The 19,785-nt window shown below is 42.3% G+C and overlaps 1 protein-coding gene across 1 annotated transcript in view; it reads left to right on the forward strand.

Moving 5' to 3' along the window:
• The window catches only part of ankrd13c (ankyrin repeat domain 13C), a 143,931-nt gene extending 135,939 nt beyond the window's left edge, over window positions 1–7,992 (forward strand). The window contains exon 13 of the mRNA XM_070886980.1: window positions 6,022–7,992. Coding sequence (XP_070743081.1) covers window positions 6,022–6,152 — 131 coding nt within the window. The 3' untranslated portion in view covers window positions 6,153–7,992. The remainder of the gene's footprint in view (window positions 1–6,021) is intronic.
• Window positions 7,993–19,785: the final 11,793 nt, after the last annotated feature.

Below are 19,785 nucleotides of genomic sequence, written 5' to 3' on the forward strand. Positions count from 1 at the left end.
GCACAGTTAGGCTGTTAACTAAATTTGGCTCATTACTCAATACTAAATCTTATATGGTCTGCCTCTTTGTTGCCTCCAGGACATATTGTTGTAGAAAACTATCCCAGGCACACAAGAAATTCAGCATCTGACAGGTGCTAGTCTGCTTATCCCAATCTATATGAATGTTAAAATCCCCCATTAAAAACCACTGTGCCTTTACTACACGCTTGTCTAATTTCTGCATTTATACAATCAAGCACTTCACTGCTGTTACCAGAGGGGTCTATACACAACTCACACTACAGTCTTAAATCCTTTCCTATTAATTCTACCCATAAAGTCTCCACTGCCTCTTACCTCTTGTTGTATCCTCTCATCATTTGAAGTGATTTCATCTTTAATCACCAAGGCTACTCCTCCCCCTCTGCCATTTTCGCTACCTTTCCTGTAGACCTTATAACCTGGTACATTTAGTTTCCAGTCCTGACCATCTTGCAGCCATGTCTCAGTAATGGCCATCATGTAATACTCTCCAATTTGAAAATCGTGCCTGCCGTTCATTCAATTTATTCCTTATACTCCGTGTTTGTATAAAGAATGCTTATTTGGGCCACACATTGTACCTGTCCTACAGCTCTAATGTTTTACTCACTTGTTTCTTATTTCTCTCTCCTGATTTAATCGCTTTACCTTCAGGCAAGTGGAGAGTGTTCCATCACACTCCTGACTTGTGCCTTGTAGATAGTGGAAAGAGCTTTGGGGAGTCAGGAGGTGAGACACTCGTCGCAGAATACCCAACCTCTGACCTGCTCTTGTTGCCACAGTATTTATATAGCCGGTCCAGTTAAGTTTCTGGTTAATGCTGACTCCCAAGACGTTGATGGTGGGGGATTCGGCGATTGTAATACTGTTGAATGTCGAGGGGCGGTGGTTAGACTCTCGCTTATTGGAGATAGTCAATGCCTGGCACTTGCATGGCACGAATGTTACTTTCCACTTATCAGCCCAAGCCTGAATGTCGTCCAAGTCTTGCAGCACGTAGGCATGGATTGCTTCATTATCTGAGGAGTTGCGAATGGCACTGAACACCGCAGTCATCAGTGAACATCTCAACTTCTGACCTTATGATGGAGGGTAGGTCATTGATGAAGCAGCTGAAGATGGTTGTGCTGAGGACACTGCCTCGAGGAACTCCTGGAGCGATGTTCTGGGGCTGTGATGATTGACCTCCAACCATCACAACCATCATCCTTTGTGCTAGGTATGACTCCAGCCAGTGCAGAGTTTTCTCCCTGATTCTCATTGACTTCAGCTTTACTAGGGCTCCTTAATGCCACACTCGGTCAATGCTGCCTTGATGTCAAGGGAAGTCACTCTCACCTCACCTCTGGAATTCAGCTCTTTTGTCAATGATTCGACCAAGGCTGTAATGAGGTCTGGAGCCGAGTAGTCCTGGCAAAATCCAAACTGAGCATCAGTGAGCGGGTTATTGGTGAGGAAGTGGCACTTGATAGCACTGTCGATGACACCGTCCATCACTTTGCTGTTGATTGAGAGTAGACTTCTGGGGAGGTAATTGGCTGGATTGGATTTGTCCTGTTTTTTGTGGACAGGACATACCGGGGCAATTTTTCACATTGTCTGGTTAGTGCCAGTGTTGAAAATATATTGGAACAGCTTGGCTAGAGATGTGGCTAGTTCTGGAGCACATCCCTTCAGCCCAACAGCCCATTCGGGTCCCATATCCTTTGCTATATCCAGTGCACTCAGCCATTTCTTGATTTCACTTGGAGTGAATCAAATTGGCTAAAGACTGGCATTTGTGATGGTGGGGATTCAGGAGGAGGCTGACATGGATCATACATGGCATAGACACGTGTTTGGAAGCTCATTTCGGGGTCAAATATGACACACAGGTTATGAACGGCCTGGTTCAGCCTCGGACAGTTTCCAGAAAGAGGGATGGGGTCAGTGACTAGGGAACAGAGTTTGTGGCATGGACCAAAGACAGTGGCCTGGAAATCCCGGCCTCTCTGGGTCCGTGCGGAGTGTCTACGGACCCGGGAAGGCATTGCAAAAGCCGGTTTTCAGCGCACAATGCGCATGTGCTGAAAACCGGCTTTTCCAATCTGTCAAACTGGAGCTTGAAAGATCTCACGCATATCGGGTGCGAGGACATTTGCAAGGGCAAATTTGCAGTATTTACCCATATCTTGCCCAGCAAATGTCCTCAAAACTCCTGCGCCTGATAAAAGCAGGTGTATAGCCTACTTTTACAGGCGTAAGAGTTTAAAAACATACAAAAATATAATTAAATTTTAAAAAACACTTTTTTAAAAAAAAACCCTGCCCACTACGTTACATTTATTTTTAACCATAATTTAAAAAACTTTTTTAAAACGCGGGGAAAAAATGTTTTCTCTAAGATATTTATTAATTTTAATTATGTGAGAGGTGTTTTTTATTTTGTATTATGTTTAGTGTGTTTGTGTTTTTTCCTCAATAGCAATGAGAACTCATAGATACGGAGTTCTCATTGCTATTAATGAGAAAGCTGTGGAATACAGTACCTGATTGGCTGAGCAGTCGCACGTGACTGCACCTTCTGCGTGGGAAACTGGAGGGCGGGAGCACACTTTGCAGCGCGGGAAGAGAAGGCCTCCCCACCGGAATCCCATGCTCCTCCTGGACCACCAGATACTTTTGTAGAAATGTTTTAGGTCGGAGGCAATTGCCCGCAAGAAGCCTCCGACCGTAATTTCAGCCCCAATGGCTTCGGTCTTCCCAATATTTAGTTGGAAGAATTTTCTGCTCAGACAAGCAGTGTGACAGATTAGAGACAGTTGAGGGGTCAAGAGAGATGGAGGTCAGATAGAACCGGGTGTTATTAGCACATATGTGCAACCTTATCGTGCTTTTGGATGCTGTTGCTGAGAGGCAACATGTAGATGAGAAATGGGTCGAAGGATCGATCCTTGGGAGACTCCAGAGGTAATGGTCTGGAGAGGAAAGGGAAGCAATTGCAGGTGATTCCCTGGCTACAACTGGATAGATAAGAATGGAACCAGGTGAGTGCAGTCGCACCTAGCTGGAGGGTGGAAGGAGGGGTGTTGAGGAGGATGATGTGATCAACCATGTCAAAGGCTCTAGATAGGTCGAGAGGACGAGGAGGGATAGTTTTCCATGGTCACAGTCATACAAGATGTAATTTGTGACTTTGATAAGGGCCATTTCAGTACTGTGGTAGAGGCGGAAATCAGATTGGAGGAATGTGCACTGATTTGGGAGGTGACGACATGTTCAAGGACTTTGGAGAGGAAAGGGAGGTTGGAAATGGGACGGTAGTTTTCAAGGACAGACGAGTCAAGCTGGGTCTTTTGAGGAGTGACGTGATGACGGCAGATTTGAATGGGAGTAGGGACAGTACTTGAGGAGAGCAAACCGTTAACAGTATCAGCTAACATGGGGGCCAGGAAGGGAAGTTAGGTGGTCGGCAGTTTGGTGGAATAGGGTCGAGGGAACATGAGATGGCCTAGCCCCTTTGTTCAAGGCACCTGGAAATAACTGTCTGTCAAAGTTAGTACCTTGAGGGGAGAGCCTGCTCTGATGTGTCTGCTTGTCTCAGCCCTACACTATGCAAATGGCATAAATCAACAGAATAACTGATTGGATGCTGCAATGAGCCGCATCATACTTGTCCCCTCTGAATAACTAACTAACCCTTCAAATCACTATTTCAGCCAGGTTGGTTCCAGGCAGCTGGCTGTATTTTTTTAAATAAATACTGTGTGCAACCTTAGAAGTTAATCCCTTATCTGCTGAATCTAACATTACTTATAAGTTTTAAAAATTCATCTCTGGCAACCCAAGCAAAAATCTAATTTGCCATTGGTAAATAATTTCAAAAAGGTAAATGTTCTGATGTCTGAAGTTAGGTTACTTGATCGCTGACCTGCATTGGCTCCCGGTTAAGCAACTCCTCGATTTCAAAATTCTCATCCTTGTTTACAAATCCTTCCATGGCCACATCCCTCCCTATCTCTGGAATCTCCTTCAGCCTCAATCCCCCAAGATATCTGCGCTCCTCTTGAACATCCTTGATTATAACTGCTCAACCATTAGTGGCCGTGCCTTCAGCTGCCTGGGCCCTAAACTCTGGAACTCCCTCTCTAAACTTCCCCGCCTCTCTACGTCTTTCCTCCTTTAAGACGCTCCTTAAAACATATCTCTTTGACCAAGCTTTTGATCATGTGCCATAATTTCTTATGTGGCTTGGTGTCACATTTTTTTTGTTTGTTTTCTAACACTCCTGTGAAGTGCTTTGGGACGTTTTACTATGTTAAAGGTGCAATGTAAATATAAGTTGTTGTTGTGATGTAATTGATGGAGAAAGAACCCACTGGGTCCTGAAATGGCTTTTTGAAAATGAGAGTCATGTCTTTGAACCAACTCGAGATCTGATCAAGAAAGATTCTACCCAGCAGAGACCAGGTCACTATTTAAGAATTGGTTAAATAGATAGGTGAAGGAAAAGGGGATGAAGAGATAAGGGAACAGAGTAGGAACATGGGATTAGGATTACTACATGTTCATCTCTTGTACATTGTAGGAATAATAAAAGAAGGAATGTTCTGCTCATGTACTACTACAATTTGTATACAATGATAATGGGAAAACGGGATTCATGTGGCTTCACCACTCAGTCACTTCCTGATCTCATTCATGCCATTAAAATGTGAAAGAATCTAAGATTACCCAGAGCAGAGGGGTCAGATGCTTCCTTTCAAAGTTAGAGGAAAAATCCATGGGAAATGCACCCAGCGGCATAGGAGAATTTTGCCTTTTCATCCCCTCATCTCGGAACTGGTATCCCCGTGTAGAAATTTTCATTAAAAATTGTATTCTCCTCCATTCAGTTTAATTCAGTATTTTGCTCACTATATGGCTGTTCCCATTTAAAAGGCAAATATTGCAAATCAGAATTGACTTCTATATAAAATTGTAATATAGAATTAATTTGGTTGCCCTTAAAACATTTAATACTTACCAAACATTCTAGTGGAAGTGAACAAATTTGCCGATGACATGGAGTGAACAGTGAGGAATATAGTAATAGACTTCAACAGGCTGGTGAAATGGGCAGACACATGGCAGATGAAATTCAATGCAGAAAAGTGAGAGGTGATGCATTTTGGTAGGAAGAATGAGGAGAGACAATACATACTAAATGGTATAAGTTTAAAAAGGGCTGCAAAAGCAGGCTTGTAAACAAATCTTTGAAGATGGTAGGACAAGTTAACAATGCAGTTAATAAAACATATAGTATCCTGGTTCTTTATAAATAGAGATATTGAGTAGAAAAGCCAGGAAGTTATGCTAAACCTATAATAAACACTGGTTCTGCCCCAGCTGGAGTATTGTTTCTAATTCTGGGCACCACACTTTAGGAAGGAAGTGAAAGCTTTGGAAGAGGGTACAGAAGAGATTTACTCGAATGGTTCCAGGGATGAGGGATTACAGTTACACGGATAGTCTGGAGAAGCTGGGGTTGTTCTCCTTGGAGCAGAGAAAAATAAGAGGAGATTTGATAGAGGTGTTTAAAATCATGAAGGAGTTGGGATAGAGTAAATAAAGAGAGATTGTATCCAATGGCTGAAGGGTTGCTAGAGAGGGCAGAGATTATAGGTGATTGGAAGAAGTGACATGAGGGGAAAACTTTTTTACACAACGAGTGGTTAGGAACTGGAATTCACTGCCTGATAGGGTGGTGGAGGCAGATTCAACATTAGCCTTCAAAAGGAAATTGGATAAACACTTGGAGAAATAATTGCTGGGATATGGGGAAAGAGCGGGGGAGTGGGACTAACTGGATTGCTCTTCGAAAGAGCTGGCACAGACTAGATAGGCTGGTTGGCCTCCTCCTGTGCTGTACTATTCTATGAACTTAAAGAATCTGAATCTGGAACATTTTACTGGAATGCACACCATACTCATGTATGATTGACCTGCACTAATCTGATTGTGTCTCCTATTGTCTAGACATACCTGTGTTTCCAACCATCACTGCCACTGTGACATTTCAGGAATTCCGATATGACGGGTTTGACGACTCTATCTTCAATATTCCAAGTGACTATAGCGAAGACCCCAGCCGATTTCCTGAACTTTGATCTGCCTGGTTATTGTGGGACTAATAGAAGAGTGTTAGGTGCTGTGTGCTTTTGTTTTCCTCTCCAAGAGTTTGACGACTTTCTTTTTGGGTGATACAAAGATATCATTTGGAGAAACTCTGGAACATTCCTAAATTGAAGAATGGGAAGTCTTACAGAAATAGACTATACAGCTTTTTCTTTGATTTGGATAAATCCCTTTATTAAATTCCTGACCTTAAATTCAAGATGTTCTATTTGAAAAATAACCCACTTCAGAACTTCAGCTTTTTCATGAAAATGTACATACATATATCAATGATTAAATAATTTGGTTGCTAGAAAATTAGATGGAAGGCATTTTGCTGTAATTGGCTAAATGAAAAGAAAAAAATAATACAGTATGCATACCAGTTAATTACTAAAAAGACAAACTGCTTATTTTTTTCCAGAATTGGTATGCTGTTACTATTTTGATATTTATTTGTACCCCTATTTTTTGGGTTCCCATTCAGTGTCTTAATATTTTTAAAACACTATTTTATTAATGCTACATTAATTTAGTTTTACAAGTGTTGGCAAAAAGAGAAGCTAGGTTCTGAAAGAGTAACCCACAAAGTGCAAGAGGCATCATTTATTGCGCTGACTGTATGATGATTGTCCAGCAAGGTAAAGATTAATGTTCTGCAATTTCAAGTTAAGTTAAACCTTATGTTTTAATTAGCATTACATGATTCTAAAAGGGAAATGTTTTTTGAACGTAATTGAACAATTACTGTATAAACATGATTGTGCATACAGTTATCAGCAAGGTTTCAAAGTGGTGATACTCACAATTTGGGATATTAGAAATATCCCATTGCTTCAACTGGAATTGCATGGAACTTCCAGTAAGACCTTGAGGTCTTTTTGGCTGTAGTGTAGTACTGCATTGTTTAGCCATGCCTGATGATGATTTTCCCTCCTATCTGGTGAGAAGACAAGTGACCAAAAGTGGCCAGTCAGTTCCTGTTGAATACGGTGATGATTCCTAACCTTTTCCACGTGGGAAAGACTTGTTCTTTATGTCAAATACATAGCTAGGCTGCAGCTGATGCAAACATTGTCACACTCAGAATTCACAATCTACAGTTTTAAAGTATTTTTTGTATAAAAAAAAGAGTTAAAAAAACTAATATAATATTCCCAAGATGTTTTGGAATTACTGTTCATTTAAGCACTAGCTTTTTGGTGAACAGAATTGTTCCAATTTAATGAATGCACTGTATATAATCACACAAATAAGTTTTTCTTTCAAAAGAATCCTACTCCTTTTTCACTTTAATGCTTGTATAACCATGTTTAAAGTCGAAGTAGGACTATCCAAGTGAGAACTGTCTGAAGGCTACCTCACTCGTGGAACAGAGTAATGTGACTCATTTATAGCCCGAGTTACATGACATTTCTTACTTGTAATTGATTTACTCGTCTTATTCATGACTGCTGACCTTGTAAGGTTTGCAATTCCCTTCAAGTCTTAGACATCACCAGTTAATTGCAGGGAGTTTTAAAGTACTCTACTTGAAAGATTGTGTAAACTTAACATTTCACAAATAATTGGATTCTTTCCTCTATGCCAACAAAAATGGGAGCATGAAGCAATGAATAGGGATGTCATGAAATGAAAATATTAAATTGGATAATTAGAGTTTTAAAAATAAAAAATGTATCTTATAAATACATCAATATCTTGTGGTATTGGTATGATTGAAAAACTAGCATAAAGTTGTTGACCAAATGTGCTTTGTACAAATAAATATAGTTCAAATCCCTGCGCATTTGTGCTTGCTTTCTTTAAATTGTTTTTAGGAATTTTATAAAGACTGAGGAATTAACATAAAATTAGTAACCATTGTTACTATTAAAGACTTGTTCAAATTATTTAGTTATGATTCATTTTGATTGAGTGATTTTCATTTAAGTCAAATTGTATTTTCCTATTTGTATTTACTATTAAAAATAATATAATTAGATTTTCCTGTTGCTGCTTTTTACTTAATTAAACATGAGTAACTTGCTGAATATAGGAAGTTAATACCTGGTGCCACGGAGTGGTTTGACCTAGTTTGCATCCATAATTAGTCACCCCACTGATTGATTGCTCTCAGCCATGTTTCTATGGCGAGGCACAGTCAGATGGCTTTCCCACGAGGAGACGACAATGTAAAATCATTATGGGACTAATCTTGTGTACATCTCTGCAGTCTCTTCGAGTAGCATAAAGTAAGACTTTGGAATAAGTCATCCACTTGTTTTGTCAGACATGGATCTTGTATAGGACAGGGAGGGTGGAGAAAATAACATGAATAATAAACGAGTAGATACTCGCACCAAAAGTAGGAGGGGGAAAAAAGACCTTTTGCCTAAACGTTGTTTTATTTAGAATTCTCCAGGTATAAAGTGCAGGTTTGGCACTATAATTTTCCTGTTTTGAGTTTCTGTGATCAACCAAATATGTTTTTTTGAGGGGGGAGGGAGAGGATAAGTGGAAGGTACTGAGTGATGGAGGGAGAGTCCAGACAAATGGACTGAAACCACTATGTAGTGACAGCAGCAGCAGCAGCAGTGTTGAAAGCATGGGACTGTCAACTGCACATACTTCTGAACTGGGAATTTATGAGGACCAATGAACAAAGTAAAATTGAGTGCTACTGCAATTTTTTGCTGCTATTATCTATTACCATGGTTATGGTGAAATCCAATAGATTATCTTGATTAGTTGAAAGGTTTCTATATTGTGATCCATTTTAACGTTATGGCATCTCTAACATTTGATCTCAGAGATGCAGTAATCGTGACCATCTTTAAAAAAGGGGACAAGTCCGACTACGGCAACTACATAGGAATCTCCCTGTTGTCAGCCACTGGGAAAGTCATCGCTAGAATCCTCCTCCAACTGTCTTCTCCCCCTGGCTGAGGAGCTCCTCCCGGAGTCACAGAGCAGATTCCGAATGGACGTGATCTTTACGGCGCGACAACTGCAAGAGAAATGCAGGGAACAGCACCAACCCTTGTACATGGCCTTCTTTGACCTTACAAAGGCCTTTGACACTGTTGACCATGAGGAACTATGGAGCGGCCTCCTCCGTTTCGGCTGCCCCCAAAAGTTTGTCACCATCCTCCACCTGCTCCATGACGACATGCAAGCCGTGATCCTGACCAACGGATCCACCACAGATCCAATCCACGTCCGGACCGGGCCAAGCAGGGCTGCGTCATCGCACCAACCCGCTTCTCAATCTTCCTTGCTGCTATGCTCCACCTCACACTCCAGAAGCTTGTCGCTGGAGTGGAACTAAACTATAGAACCAGTGGGAACCTGTTCAACCTTCGTCGCCTCCAGGCTAGATCCAAGACCGTCCCATCCTCTGTTGTTGAACTACAGTATGCAGACGAGGCTTGCGTCTGAGCACATTCAGCGGCTGAACTCTAAGCTATCGTCAACATCTTCACCGAGGCGTACAAAAGCATAGGCCTTACACTAAACATCCGTAAGACAAAGGTCCTCCACCAACCTGACCCTGCCACACAGCACTGCCCCCCCAGTCATCAAGATTCATGGCGCAGCCTTGGACAACGTGGACCACTTTCCATATCTCAGCAAGGGCAGACTTCAACGATGAAGTTCAACACTGCCTCTAGTGCGCCAGCACAGCCTTTGGTCACCTGAGGAAGAGAGTGTTCGAAGATCAGGCCCTCAAATCTGGCACCAAGCTTATGGTCTGGAGGGCTGTAGTGATACCCGTCCTCCTATATGGCTGAGACATGGATCATATACAGTAGACCCCTCAAGTCGCTGCAGAAATACCATCAACGATGTCTCTGCAAGATCAGGCAAATCCCCTGGGAGGATAGACGCACCTACGTCAGTGTTCCCGATCAGGCCAACATCCCCAGCATCGAAGCGCTGACCACACTTAACCAACTCCATTGGGCGGGCCACATCCGCATGCCCGACACTGACTCCCAAAGCAAGCGCTCTATTCTGAACTTCTACACAGCAAGCGATCCCCAGGTGGGCAGAGGAAACATTTCAAGGACACCCTCAAAGCCTCTTTGATAAAATGCAACATCCCCACCGACACCTGGGAGTCCCTGACCAGAGATCGCCCTAAGTGGAGGAAGAGCATCCAGGAGGGCACTGAGCACCTCGAGTCTCGTCTCCAAGAGCATGCAGAAAATAAGTGCAGACAGCGTAAGGAGCGTGCGATAAACCAGAAACCCCACCCACCCTTTCCTTCAATGATATGCCCCACCTGTGACAGACTATAATTCCCGTATTGGACCTGAGAACTCACTTTTAGAATGGAAGCAAGTCTTCCTCAATTTCGAGGGACTGCCTATGATGATGGCATTCCTAACATTTGATTCTAAATTATTCCCAGCTTTTATTAACTTGGGTATACTGAATATTAATTTGCAGATTTTAAAGACGCTCTGCTGACTAGCCAACCTTTTGGGTTAATTAATGTTTTCCGTTATTTCTGATGCAGTTTATAAGTTCCACAAACTCAAAAGGGTGGAAAAATATTCCCCAATGTCACTAAAAAAGCAAAAGACAATTGCAAGCTGCAGTATAACTCCCTGCCAGGTTACTTAAGTATTGTAATATTGTCAGACTGCAGATTAGAAAGAATACTTTATAAAACCTAAGTCCAGCATTGTATGTACTATATTACTCTCCCAACAAGTTATTCTGAGAAAACAACGGTGTAGAACCTTTGGAGTAAAATTCCATGTTTTCATTACCAATGGTTTTTATTCACAACTAGGTTTTTCCAGACAATTGTGGTCTGTAAAATGTTTAATGACTTATAACTGCATACATTTTCTGTAAGTTTCTGAAGATATCAAAACTGAATCAGTGACATGTACATAATCTTTCTTAACGTGGTATTCTTGGAATAAATAATATGTTGCTTTTTATTTTGTTTAAGTCCTCTTTTGCTGGAAAGGATTACTGTATTTGTGGTGAATAACCAGTGCCATATGTCTATCCACTAGAAATATTTGTGTTTAGTGTTTATTTGTCCATGTAGTTTCTAATTTAAATTCAATTTGTAGTAAAAAGAAGTCTATTATGCCCAACAAGCCATTACCTTCATGTGCCTTATTGGATCATGTATCCCGATCCCTTCTCGCTCTCTAGAAATGCATCTAATTGACTCTTGAACTCATTTACTTACCTTCATGGTAATCATTTCCACAAGTCTATTATGCTTTCGTTGAAAAAGTTTTACCTGATTTCTGTCATACACCTATGGCCTTAATTTTTCATGCAAAAGCAAAATTCTGTAGATGCTGAAAATCTGAAATTAAAACAAAATGTTGGACATACTCAGCAGGTCTGGAAGCATCTGTGGAGAGAGAAACCAAGTTAACATTTCAGGTTGATGACCTTTCGTCAGAACTAGAAAAAGTTAAGAGATGTAACAGATTTTAAGCAAATGCAGAGGCGTGGAAAGTGGGGAGAGGAGAACAAAAAGGAAGGTCTGTGATAGGGTGGAAGGCAGGAGAGATTAAATAACAAAAAGATGATGGTGCAAGAAAAAACAAAAGATGGGTCGAGAGGAGATGTAAATGGTAATGGCAGAATCATCAGCAATAGCTGCCATCCAAAACAAGTGGGAGCAGACGTTACTTGTACTTATTTCAATTTAGTATGCTGTATTTGCTGCTCATGATTCGGTCTCCTCTAAATTGGAGACCCCAAATGCAGATTGGGCAACCGCTTTGCTGTATTTTGCTTTTGCATTAGTGTTTTAATTCATTGCCACTTCTCTTCCAAGAATACCCACCTTGAAGAAGTTCTGCAGTTCTCTCTGACGGGATTTTCATTTGTCTCTTTTACCTTGTTCATCTTGCTTGCTTTTTTTGTTTCTTGTGTTTGATCAGGTATCTACCAAAACTCGCTATCACCGCCACATCCCTTTCCTCGTCGCTGGCTCCGACTTACTCCATGTGGATTCCAACCGAAATTCCACCCTTCATGTTTCGGATCTGCCCATGATTACAGATATCCCTAAGATATTCCTCGAAGCACTGCTCCCGCCACGTTAACAAAAAACCTTTTTCCTTTCAGGTGTCCAGGATCGCAGGTTTCAACAACTCTTGCATATCAACACCTCTCAGGTACCTTCCCCATCACTTTTCTCTGACTCCCATCCCAATCTCTCCCTTGGCTGTGTGTTCACTATATTCTCTGACCCCTAATGATCAGTTCTCAGTAAAGGCCTAAGCCCAGCCTCATCCCCTTACACCCACACCTCAATGTATTTTGAGCTTGGCACAACACTGAGCTTCCTTCGCCTCCGGGCCTACTTCATTGGCCTCGACTCTCTTTCCCCTAACCCCACACACACACACACAGCAAACCCTTTCTCCCGTCTTCAAAATTCTCGTTCCACCTGGACCCCTTCCTGTGGCATCTTACTGTCTAGATCTTTTCATTGGGAACTGCTGGCGTGCCATCGCTTGTCTCAATTTCTCTGCTCCCCTCACTCACTCCCTTTCACCTACTTCCCTCTGAACTTGCAACACTCCATTCTCTCAGATCCAACCCTAACATGCTCATTAAACTTGCTGACAAGGTTGGCACTGTTGTTGTTTGGCAAACTAACCTTTACCTTGCAGAGACTGAATGCCGACTCTGACACGTTCTCCTACCTCCCTCTGGACCATGACCCCCACCACCGAACATCAAGCCATCGTTTCCAAGACTCACTGACTTCATTTGCTCTGGAGATCTTCCCTCCATGGCTGCCAACCTCATAGATCCCCAACCCCGCACAGCCTGCTTCTACCTCCTTCCCAGGATCCACAAACGGGACTCACCTGGTAAACTCAGCGTTTCAGCCTGTTCTTTCCCCACGGAACTGATTTCTTCTTATCTCGGACTCTATTTGTTCTCCCCTTGTCCAGTCTCTCCACCTATCTCTTAACTCCCTCCGCCACTTTAACAGTTTCAAATTTCCTGGCCCTAACCATCTCCTTTTCACCATGGTCTGGTCCAATCCCTCTACACCTCCATCCCCCACCAGCATGGCCTGAGGACTCTCTGCTTCTTCCTTGAACGGAGGCCCAACCTGTCCCCATCCACCACCACCCTTCTCCTGGCTGAACTTTGAACAACTTTTCTTTTGACTCAACTCTTCCCTCCAAATAAAAGGTGTTAATATGGGACCCCATATGGGTTCTAGCTATGCCTGCCTTTTTGTGGGATATATGGAACATTCCTTGTTCCAGTCTTACTCAAGTCCCCTTGCTCACATTTTCCAATGCATTGATTACTGCTCTTGCCCCGAACTGGAAAATGTCATCAACTTTGCTTCCAATTTCCACCCTTCCTTCACATGGCCTATCTCTGCCTCTTTTCCCTTCCTCGACTTCTCTGTCTCCATTTTTGAGGATAGGCTATTGACCAATATCCACTATAAGCTTATTGTCCCCCACATCTACCTGGACTACACTTGCTCTTGCCCAGCTTCCTGTAAAGACTCCACTCCATTCTCCTAGTTTCTCCGTTACATCTATTCGGATGATGCCACCTTCCATACCAATGCTACTGATACGTTTTTCTTTTTACTTAACTGAAAATTTCCCTCCACGGGGCTGACCAGGCCCTCGACCATGTCCGTTCCATTACCTGCACTTTTGTTCTCGCCCCTTTTCCTCCCTCCCAGAACCACAATAAGATTCAGCTTGTCCTCGCCTTCAACAACCCTCCACTTTCAACAGATCATCCTCTGCCATTCTGCCACCTCCAGTGTGATCCCACCACCAAACTGATCTTCCTCTCCCCTTTCAGCATTCTGAAGGGACCACTCCCTCCGTGACATCCTTGTCCACTCATTAATCACCCACAACACCACCTCCCCTTCCTGTGCAAGCACAAGAGCTGCAATACCTGTCCTCTTACCTCCTCCCTTCCAACTGGCCAGGGCCCCAAACACTCCTTCCAGGTGAAACAGCGCTTTACTTGTACCTCTTTCAATTTAGTATAGTGTATTTGCTGCTCACGATGCAGTCTCCTCTACACTGGGGAGACCAACTGCAGATTGGATAACCACTTTGTGAAACATCTCCGTTCAGTCCGTAAACATGACCCCGAGCTTCTGGTCGCCTGTCACTTTCATTCTCCTTCCCACTCCCACTCTGACCTCTCTGTCCTCGGTCTCTTAGATTGTTCCAATGGAGCTTGAGGAACAGCACCTCATGTTTCGATTAGGCACTTTACAGCCTTCCGTACTTGACATTGAGTTCAACAATTTCAGATCAGAACCACTGCCCCCATTTATTTTTGGCCGGGTGGGGCGGGGGGGGTTGCGTGGACGGCAGCTGTTACTGATATTCCCATTTACATCCACTCTCGTCTCATCTTTTGTTTCTTGTCTCATTACCATCTCATTTTGCCTTGCACCATCATCCCTTTGTCATCTAATCTCCCTTGCCTTTCACCCAATCACTGACCTTCCCTTTTGTTCTTTCCTCTTCCCCCCACCCCCTTCTCTGTCTCTGCTCTCTTAAAACCTGTTACATCTCTAATGTTTTCCAGTTCTGACACAAGGTCATCGACCTGAAACAATAATTCTGTTTCTCGCTCCACAGATGCTGCCTGACCTGTTGAGTATTTCCAGCATTTTCTGTTTTTATTTCCCTAATTTTTAATGTGTTCCCTGATATTTGAATCTTTTACCACATTTCACCAGATCAACTTTAAATCTTCTTTCAAAATGTTACAAACTTCACTTTAGTCACCTAAAATGATCTTTTCAAAGAAAACAAGCAAAACTTAATTTGTTCTGATTCATTTATTTTTCTACATACACTGAATTTTGTTGCATTTGATATTGTGCTCTTATTGGTAAATTTTTATGTTTCTCAAAATGAAGGTGTCCAGCATTAAGCAATGTCAGGCCAATCATGTTTTCACACCATCTACAGAAAATTATGCATTTTTAGGAATATTAAAAGACAGAGATAAGTAGAAAAATGAAAGATCACAAGAAGTTCCAAAGAATAGGACTATGATGGCTGAAGTTTGTGCTACCCCTGGTGGATTGGAATGGTGGGAGATGTACAGACAGCCAAAATTAAAGAAGCCCTAAAAATCATCCTCCTTGGATTAACCCCCCAGTCATCCACCCACTTACCGCCTTGGCGTAGACGGTGGGGATAACTGGACATGGGTGTGCAGATTTAATTTTACTCATTATAAAGACATATTCTATCCATGTGCTATAAATCAAAATATTATGTAAAAATAAGTTGATTGGATGAAAAAATGGAAGATACAAAACTGAGATGTTACACTATAATTATGCTGGCACTGTAACAAGTTTACAAAGGCAGTTATAAATGTGAACATAGAAATCTGTAATGGAAAAAGTTGGCACAAAAGTGATTTTAAAAACCAGCACAGGAAGTAAGGTTTTGTAGGCAGGATAGGAAGTGCGCAGATGTAAGATTTTAATCTAGCATTCTAGATCTTCCTCAGGAACTGTATGCTTTTTCCATTTAACAGAACCCCACTATTTTAGTTTCCTTATTCTCATATTAATTATTTCACACTTGCCCAAGTCCTTCTAATTGCATTTTCTTAATTGCCCTGACTCCTATTTTGGAACAACTGCAAATATTGGGATTTTGTTTACCGAAACCTCATCCAAATCATTGTAATGATTTGATTCTGTCATGTATATTTAAATGTTTGTATCACAGTTCCACTTGTTAGGCTGTAATCTCACATTTATGAAATCGTAACAAATTAAACTTGAGTGGGTGAATAAACTACTAATGAGAAACTACTAAGGATGTCAAAACAATCAAGCTTAAGCAGTGTGTGTCTGTCACAAGCAATCGTTGTGAGGTCATGGGCCTTCCTTTAGCCGTTAGCTCTGGGAAGCCCTGACAGCCTGCAGTTTTCAACATACATGGGCATTGCTGAGTAAGCAGTCTGGAGGAAACTGCTAGTCAGCATGAACATGGCTGTATTGCCCTTTGAGTGGAATAGTAAACTGCAATTTGGGGGTGGGGAAGGCAGAGATTTTTATGATTAAAGGAAGAATAACTAGTCATACACCATGCCAGAACTTGTTTGTAAGTGCTGTCTCTTCCCTACATCGAGCAGAAGCCCTCTTTCTACTCGTAATTGCGCACTTCTGTCGCGTGATCAGATCCGAGGAATTTCCCAGTTACTATCACATTCTAAGCATCGTCGCTCCAAGGAAACTACCTCCCCTCTGTCCAGTTCAGGGATGTGAGCCGGGTGCAGGAGCAATAATCCTCTGTAGAATGAATCTCCAGTCGGTTGTTGGGAGGTGGAACAGTGAGTAATGAATCACTGGGTTGTTTTGAGAGATAAATCATTAGTTTACTTTTTGTGCAAACATTGAGATGCTATTAATTTGTTTTCCCATTTAAGTTGACGCCAAACAACAAGGAACAAGAAATCCAAACGGGGCAAAATAAACTTTCGAGAAAAGTGCAATGCACTGGACAATAAAGTAATTCTTGAGACTGACAAGTTTTGCTACTTATTCCCTCTAAACATCAGTGTGCCTAACGGCTCATGAAGACATCGATGCAGGAACTAAATAAGGACGCTGCACAGAACTGCAGAACTTGGTGCAAAGAACCATTTAACAAACATTTGAAGACAATGTTATAATCTTTGTGACGGAGGAGATGCTAGGTCGGAAGCTTAGCTCGAAATTGATTAGGATACCAAGGTTGTGAATAGTTTGGTTCAACTGGGGACAGTGCCTGGGGAGGGGGATGGAAATGTTGGCAAGGGCATGGACTTTGCAGCAGTGGCTGAAGACGGTGTCTTTAGTCATGCCACTGTTTATCTGAAGGAAATTGCAGCTTATCCAAGACTGGATGTTGGTCAAGTAATCTGACAACACAAAGGACGTGGAGTAGCAAGAGCATACATTTGGAAGTTGGCCCCATGTTTATAGTTAATATCACAAAGGAGCAGCATGTAGATGAGGAAGGGGAGATGGCCAAGGATAGATCCTTAAGGCACTCTGCAGGTAATAATGTCGAGACAGACGAGATGCTCTGGCTACAATTTGATCGGCAAGACTGAAACCAAACAAGGACGGTTCCATTAGGTTCAGAGACAAATGGAGTGATCAACAGCAACTGCAGAGAGGTTGAAGACAAGAAGGGGTAGTGCACCAGTCACAGTAAAGATGTCAATTGTGACTGGTTAGACCCGTTTTGATGCTTGACAGGGGTGGAAACTTGATTGGAGATTCAAACAGAGTTGTGGGAAAGATAGGCACAGCTTTGGCAGCATGTTCAAAGGCGTTGGACAGGAAAGGAAGGTTGGCGATGGGGTGGCATTTTGCAAAGACAGACCTAAATAGAATCCATTATTAAGGAAGTGGTAACAACTTAGAAAATCATAATATGATCAGGCAGAGTCAGTGTGGTTTCATGAAAGGGCAATCATGAATGACATTTATTAGAGTTTTTTGAGGATGTAACTAGCAGGGTAGATAAAGGGGAACCAGTGGATAAAGTATATTTGGATTTTCAAAAGGCATTTGATAAGGTGCCACACAAGATAAGAGCTCATGGGGTTGGAGGTAATATATTAACATGGATAGAGGGTTGATTAAAGGACAGAAAACAGAGTAGGAATAAACAGAACAATTTCAGGTTGGCATGCTGTTATTACTGGGGTGCCACAAGGATCAGTGCTGGGGCCTCAGCTATTTAGAATCTATATTAATGATTTATGTAGAGATTGAGTGTAATGTATCCAAGTTTGCTGATAATACAAAGCTAGGTCTGGAGGACACAGTCTGCAAAAGGAATTAGACAGGTTAAGTGAGTGAGCAAGAAGGGCACAGATGGGAATATAAGATGGGAAAATGTGAATTTATTCACTTTGGTATTTTGTTTTATAATGCTCCTGTGAAGTGCCCTGGTACATTTTACGACATTAATGCTGCTCTATAAATACAAGTTGTTGGTAGGAAGAATAGAAAAACACTATTTTTTCAAAACTATTATAAAACAAAATACCAAAGTTAATAAATTCACATTTCCCCATATTATATTCCCATCTGTGCCCTTCTTGCTCACTCGCTTAACCTGTCTAAATCCTTTTGTAGACTATGTCCTCCTCACACCTAGCTTTGTAGGACTTTGATGAGACTACACCTGGAGTACTGCATATAGTTTTGGTCTCCTTCGAAGGGGTGCAACAAAGGTTCGTTAGATTGATTCCTGGGATGAGTGGGCGGTTCTACGAGGAGAGATTGAGTTGAATGTGCCTATATCCTCAAGTTTAGAAGAACAAGAGGTGATCTCATTGAAACGTACAAATATTCTGAGGGCTTGACAGGGTAGATCTTTAGTGGCTGCTTTCTCCTGGCTGGAGAGTCTAGAACTAGGGCGCAAAGTCTCAGGAAAAGGGGTCGGCCATTTAAGTCTGAGATGAGGGATTTCCTCACTCAGAGGGTTGCGAATCTTTGGAGTTCCCTACCCCAAAGGGCTGTGGATGGTCAGTCGTTGAGTATATTCAAGGCCGAGATCGATAGATTTTTGGACTTTAAGGGAATTAAGGGATTATGGGAATGGCAGGAAAGTGGATTTGAGCTGAAAGATCAGCCATGATTTTATTGAATTGTGAAGCAGGCTCGAAGGGCCATATGGCCGACTGTTAGCTGTGGCTCAGTGGGGTAGCACACTCGCCTGAGTTATGAAGGTTGTGGATTCATATCTCTCTCCAGGGACTTGAGCACAAAAATCTAGACTGACACTCCAGTGCAGTGCTGAGGGAGTGTTACACCATCAGAGGTGCCATGTTTAAGATGAGATGTTAAACCGAGGCCCCATCTGCCCTCTCAGGTGGAAGTAAAAGATCCCATGGCTCTATTCGAGAGAAGAGTGGGGGAGTTATCTTCGGTAGCCTACCCAATATTTATCCCTCAATCAACACAAGAAAAAAAGTTTATCTGGTCATCATCATATTGCTGTTTGTGGGAGCTTGCTGTATTAAAATTAGCTGCTGCATTTCTCACATTACAACAGTGATTACACTCTAAAAGTACTTCATTGGCTGTAAACCACTTTAAGATGTTCGCTGGTCATGAAAGGCACTATATAAATATAAGTCTTTCTTTTCTATTTCTTATGTTGTTATGGCTGATGTCGAAATAGGAGAAAATATATTTTTTTAGGGTAATTGGACCAACAAGTGATAGATGCAAGCCAATGTGGATAAGTAATCAGTATGGGAGCAGGGAAGCAAAAGAGAGTGGAGCTGAAATTGCCGACCGCCCGAAACGAGTCGCACCTACCGTTTTCGATATGTTCTGCCTGTCTCAATGCATGGGGTGAACAATCTGGAGAAATTAAGCATTTTGTGGGGGTTTTTTTGAGCAGCGTGGAAGTGGCCTCATCATCGGGGCGGACGTGGGGGCGGGTCGGAGTGCCCGACGCTGCAAGTCATCAGTGCCAATGCATCACAATGTCCCCTTCAGTTAAAGGGGAGGGCCGCTGCAAACTCTGCAGCCACTTTAGTGGCAAACACTGGGCCTCCAGGGAATGTTTCGGCCGGGCCAACGGCCTGGCACCCAATTGTCGGCCCGACCTG

This window comes from Pristiophorus japonicus, chromosome 8 (genome assembly GCF_044704955.1).
Source record: "Pristiophorus japonicus isolate sPriJap1 chromosome 8, sPriJap1.hap1, whole genome shotgun sequence".
In the NCBI taxonomy this organism is placed as follows: Eukaryota; Metazoa; Chordata; class Chondrichthyes; family Pristiophoridae; genus Pristiophorus; species Pristiophorus japonicus.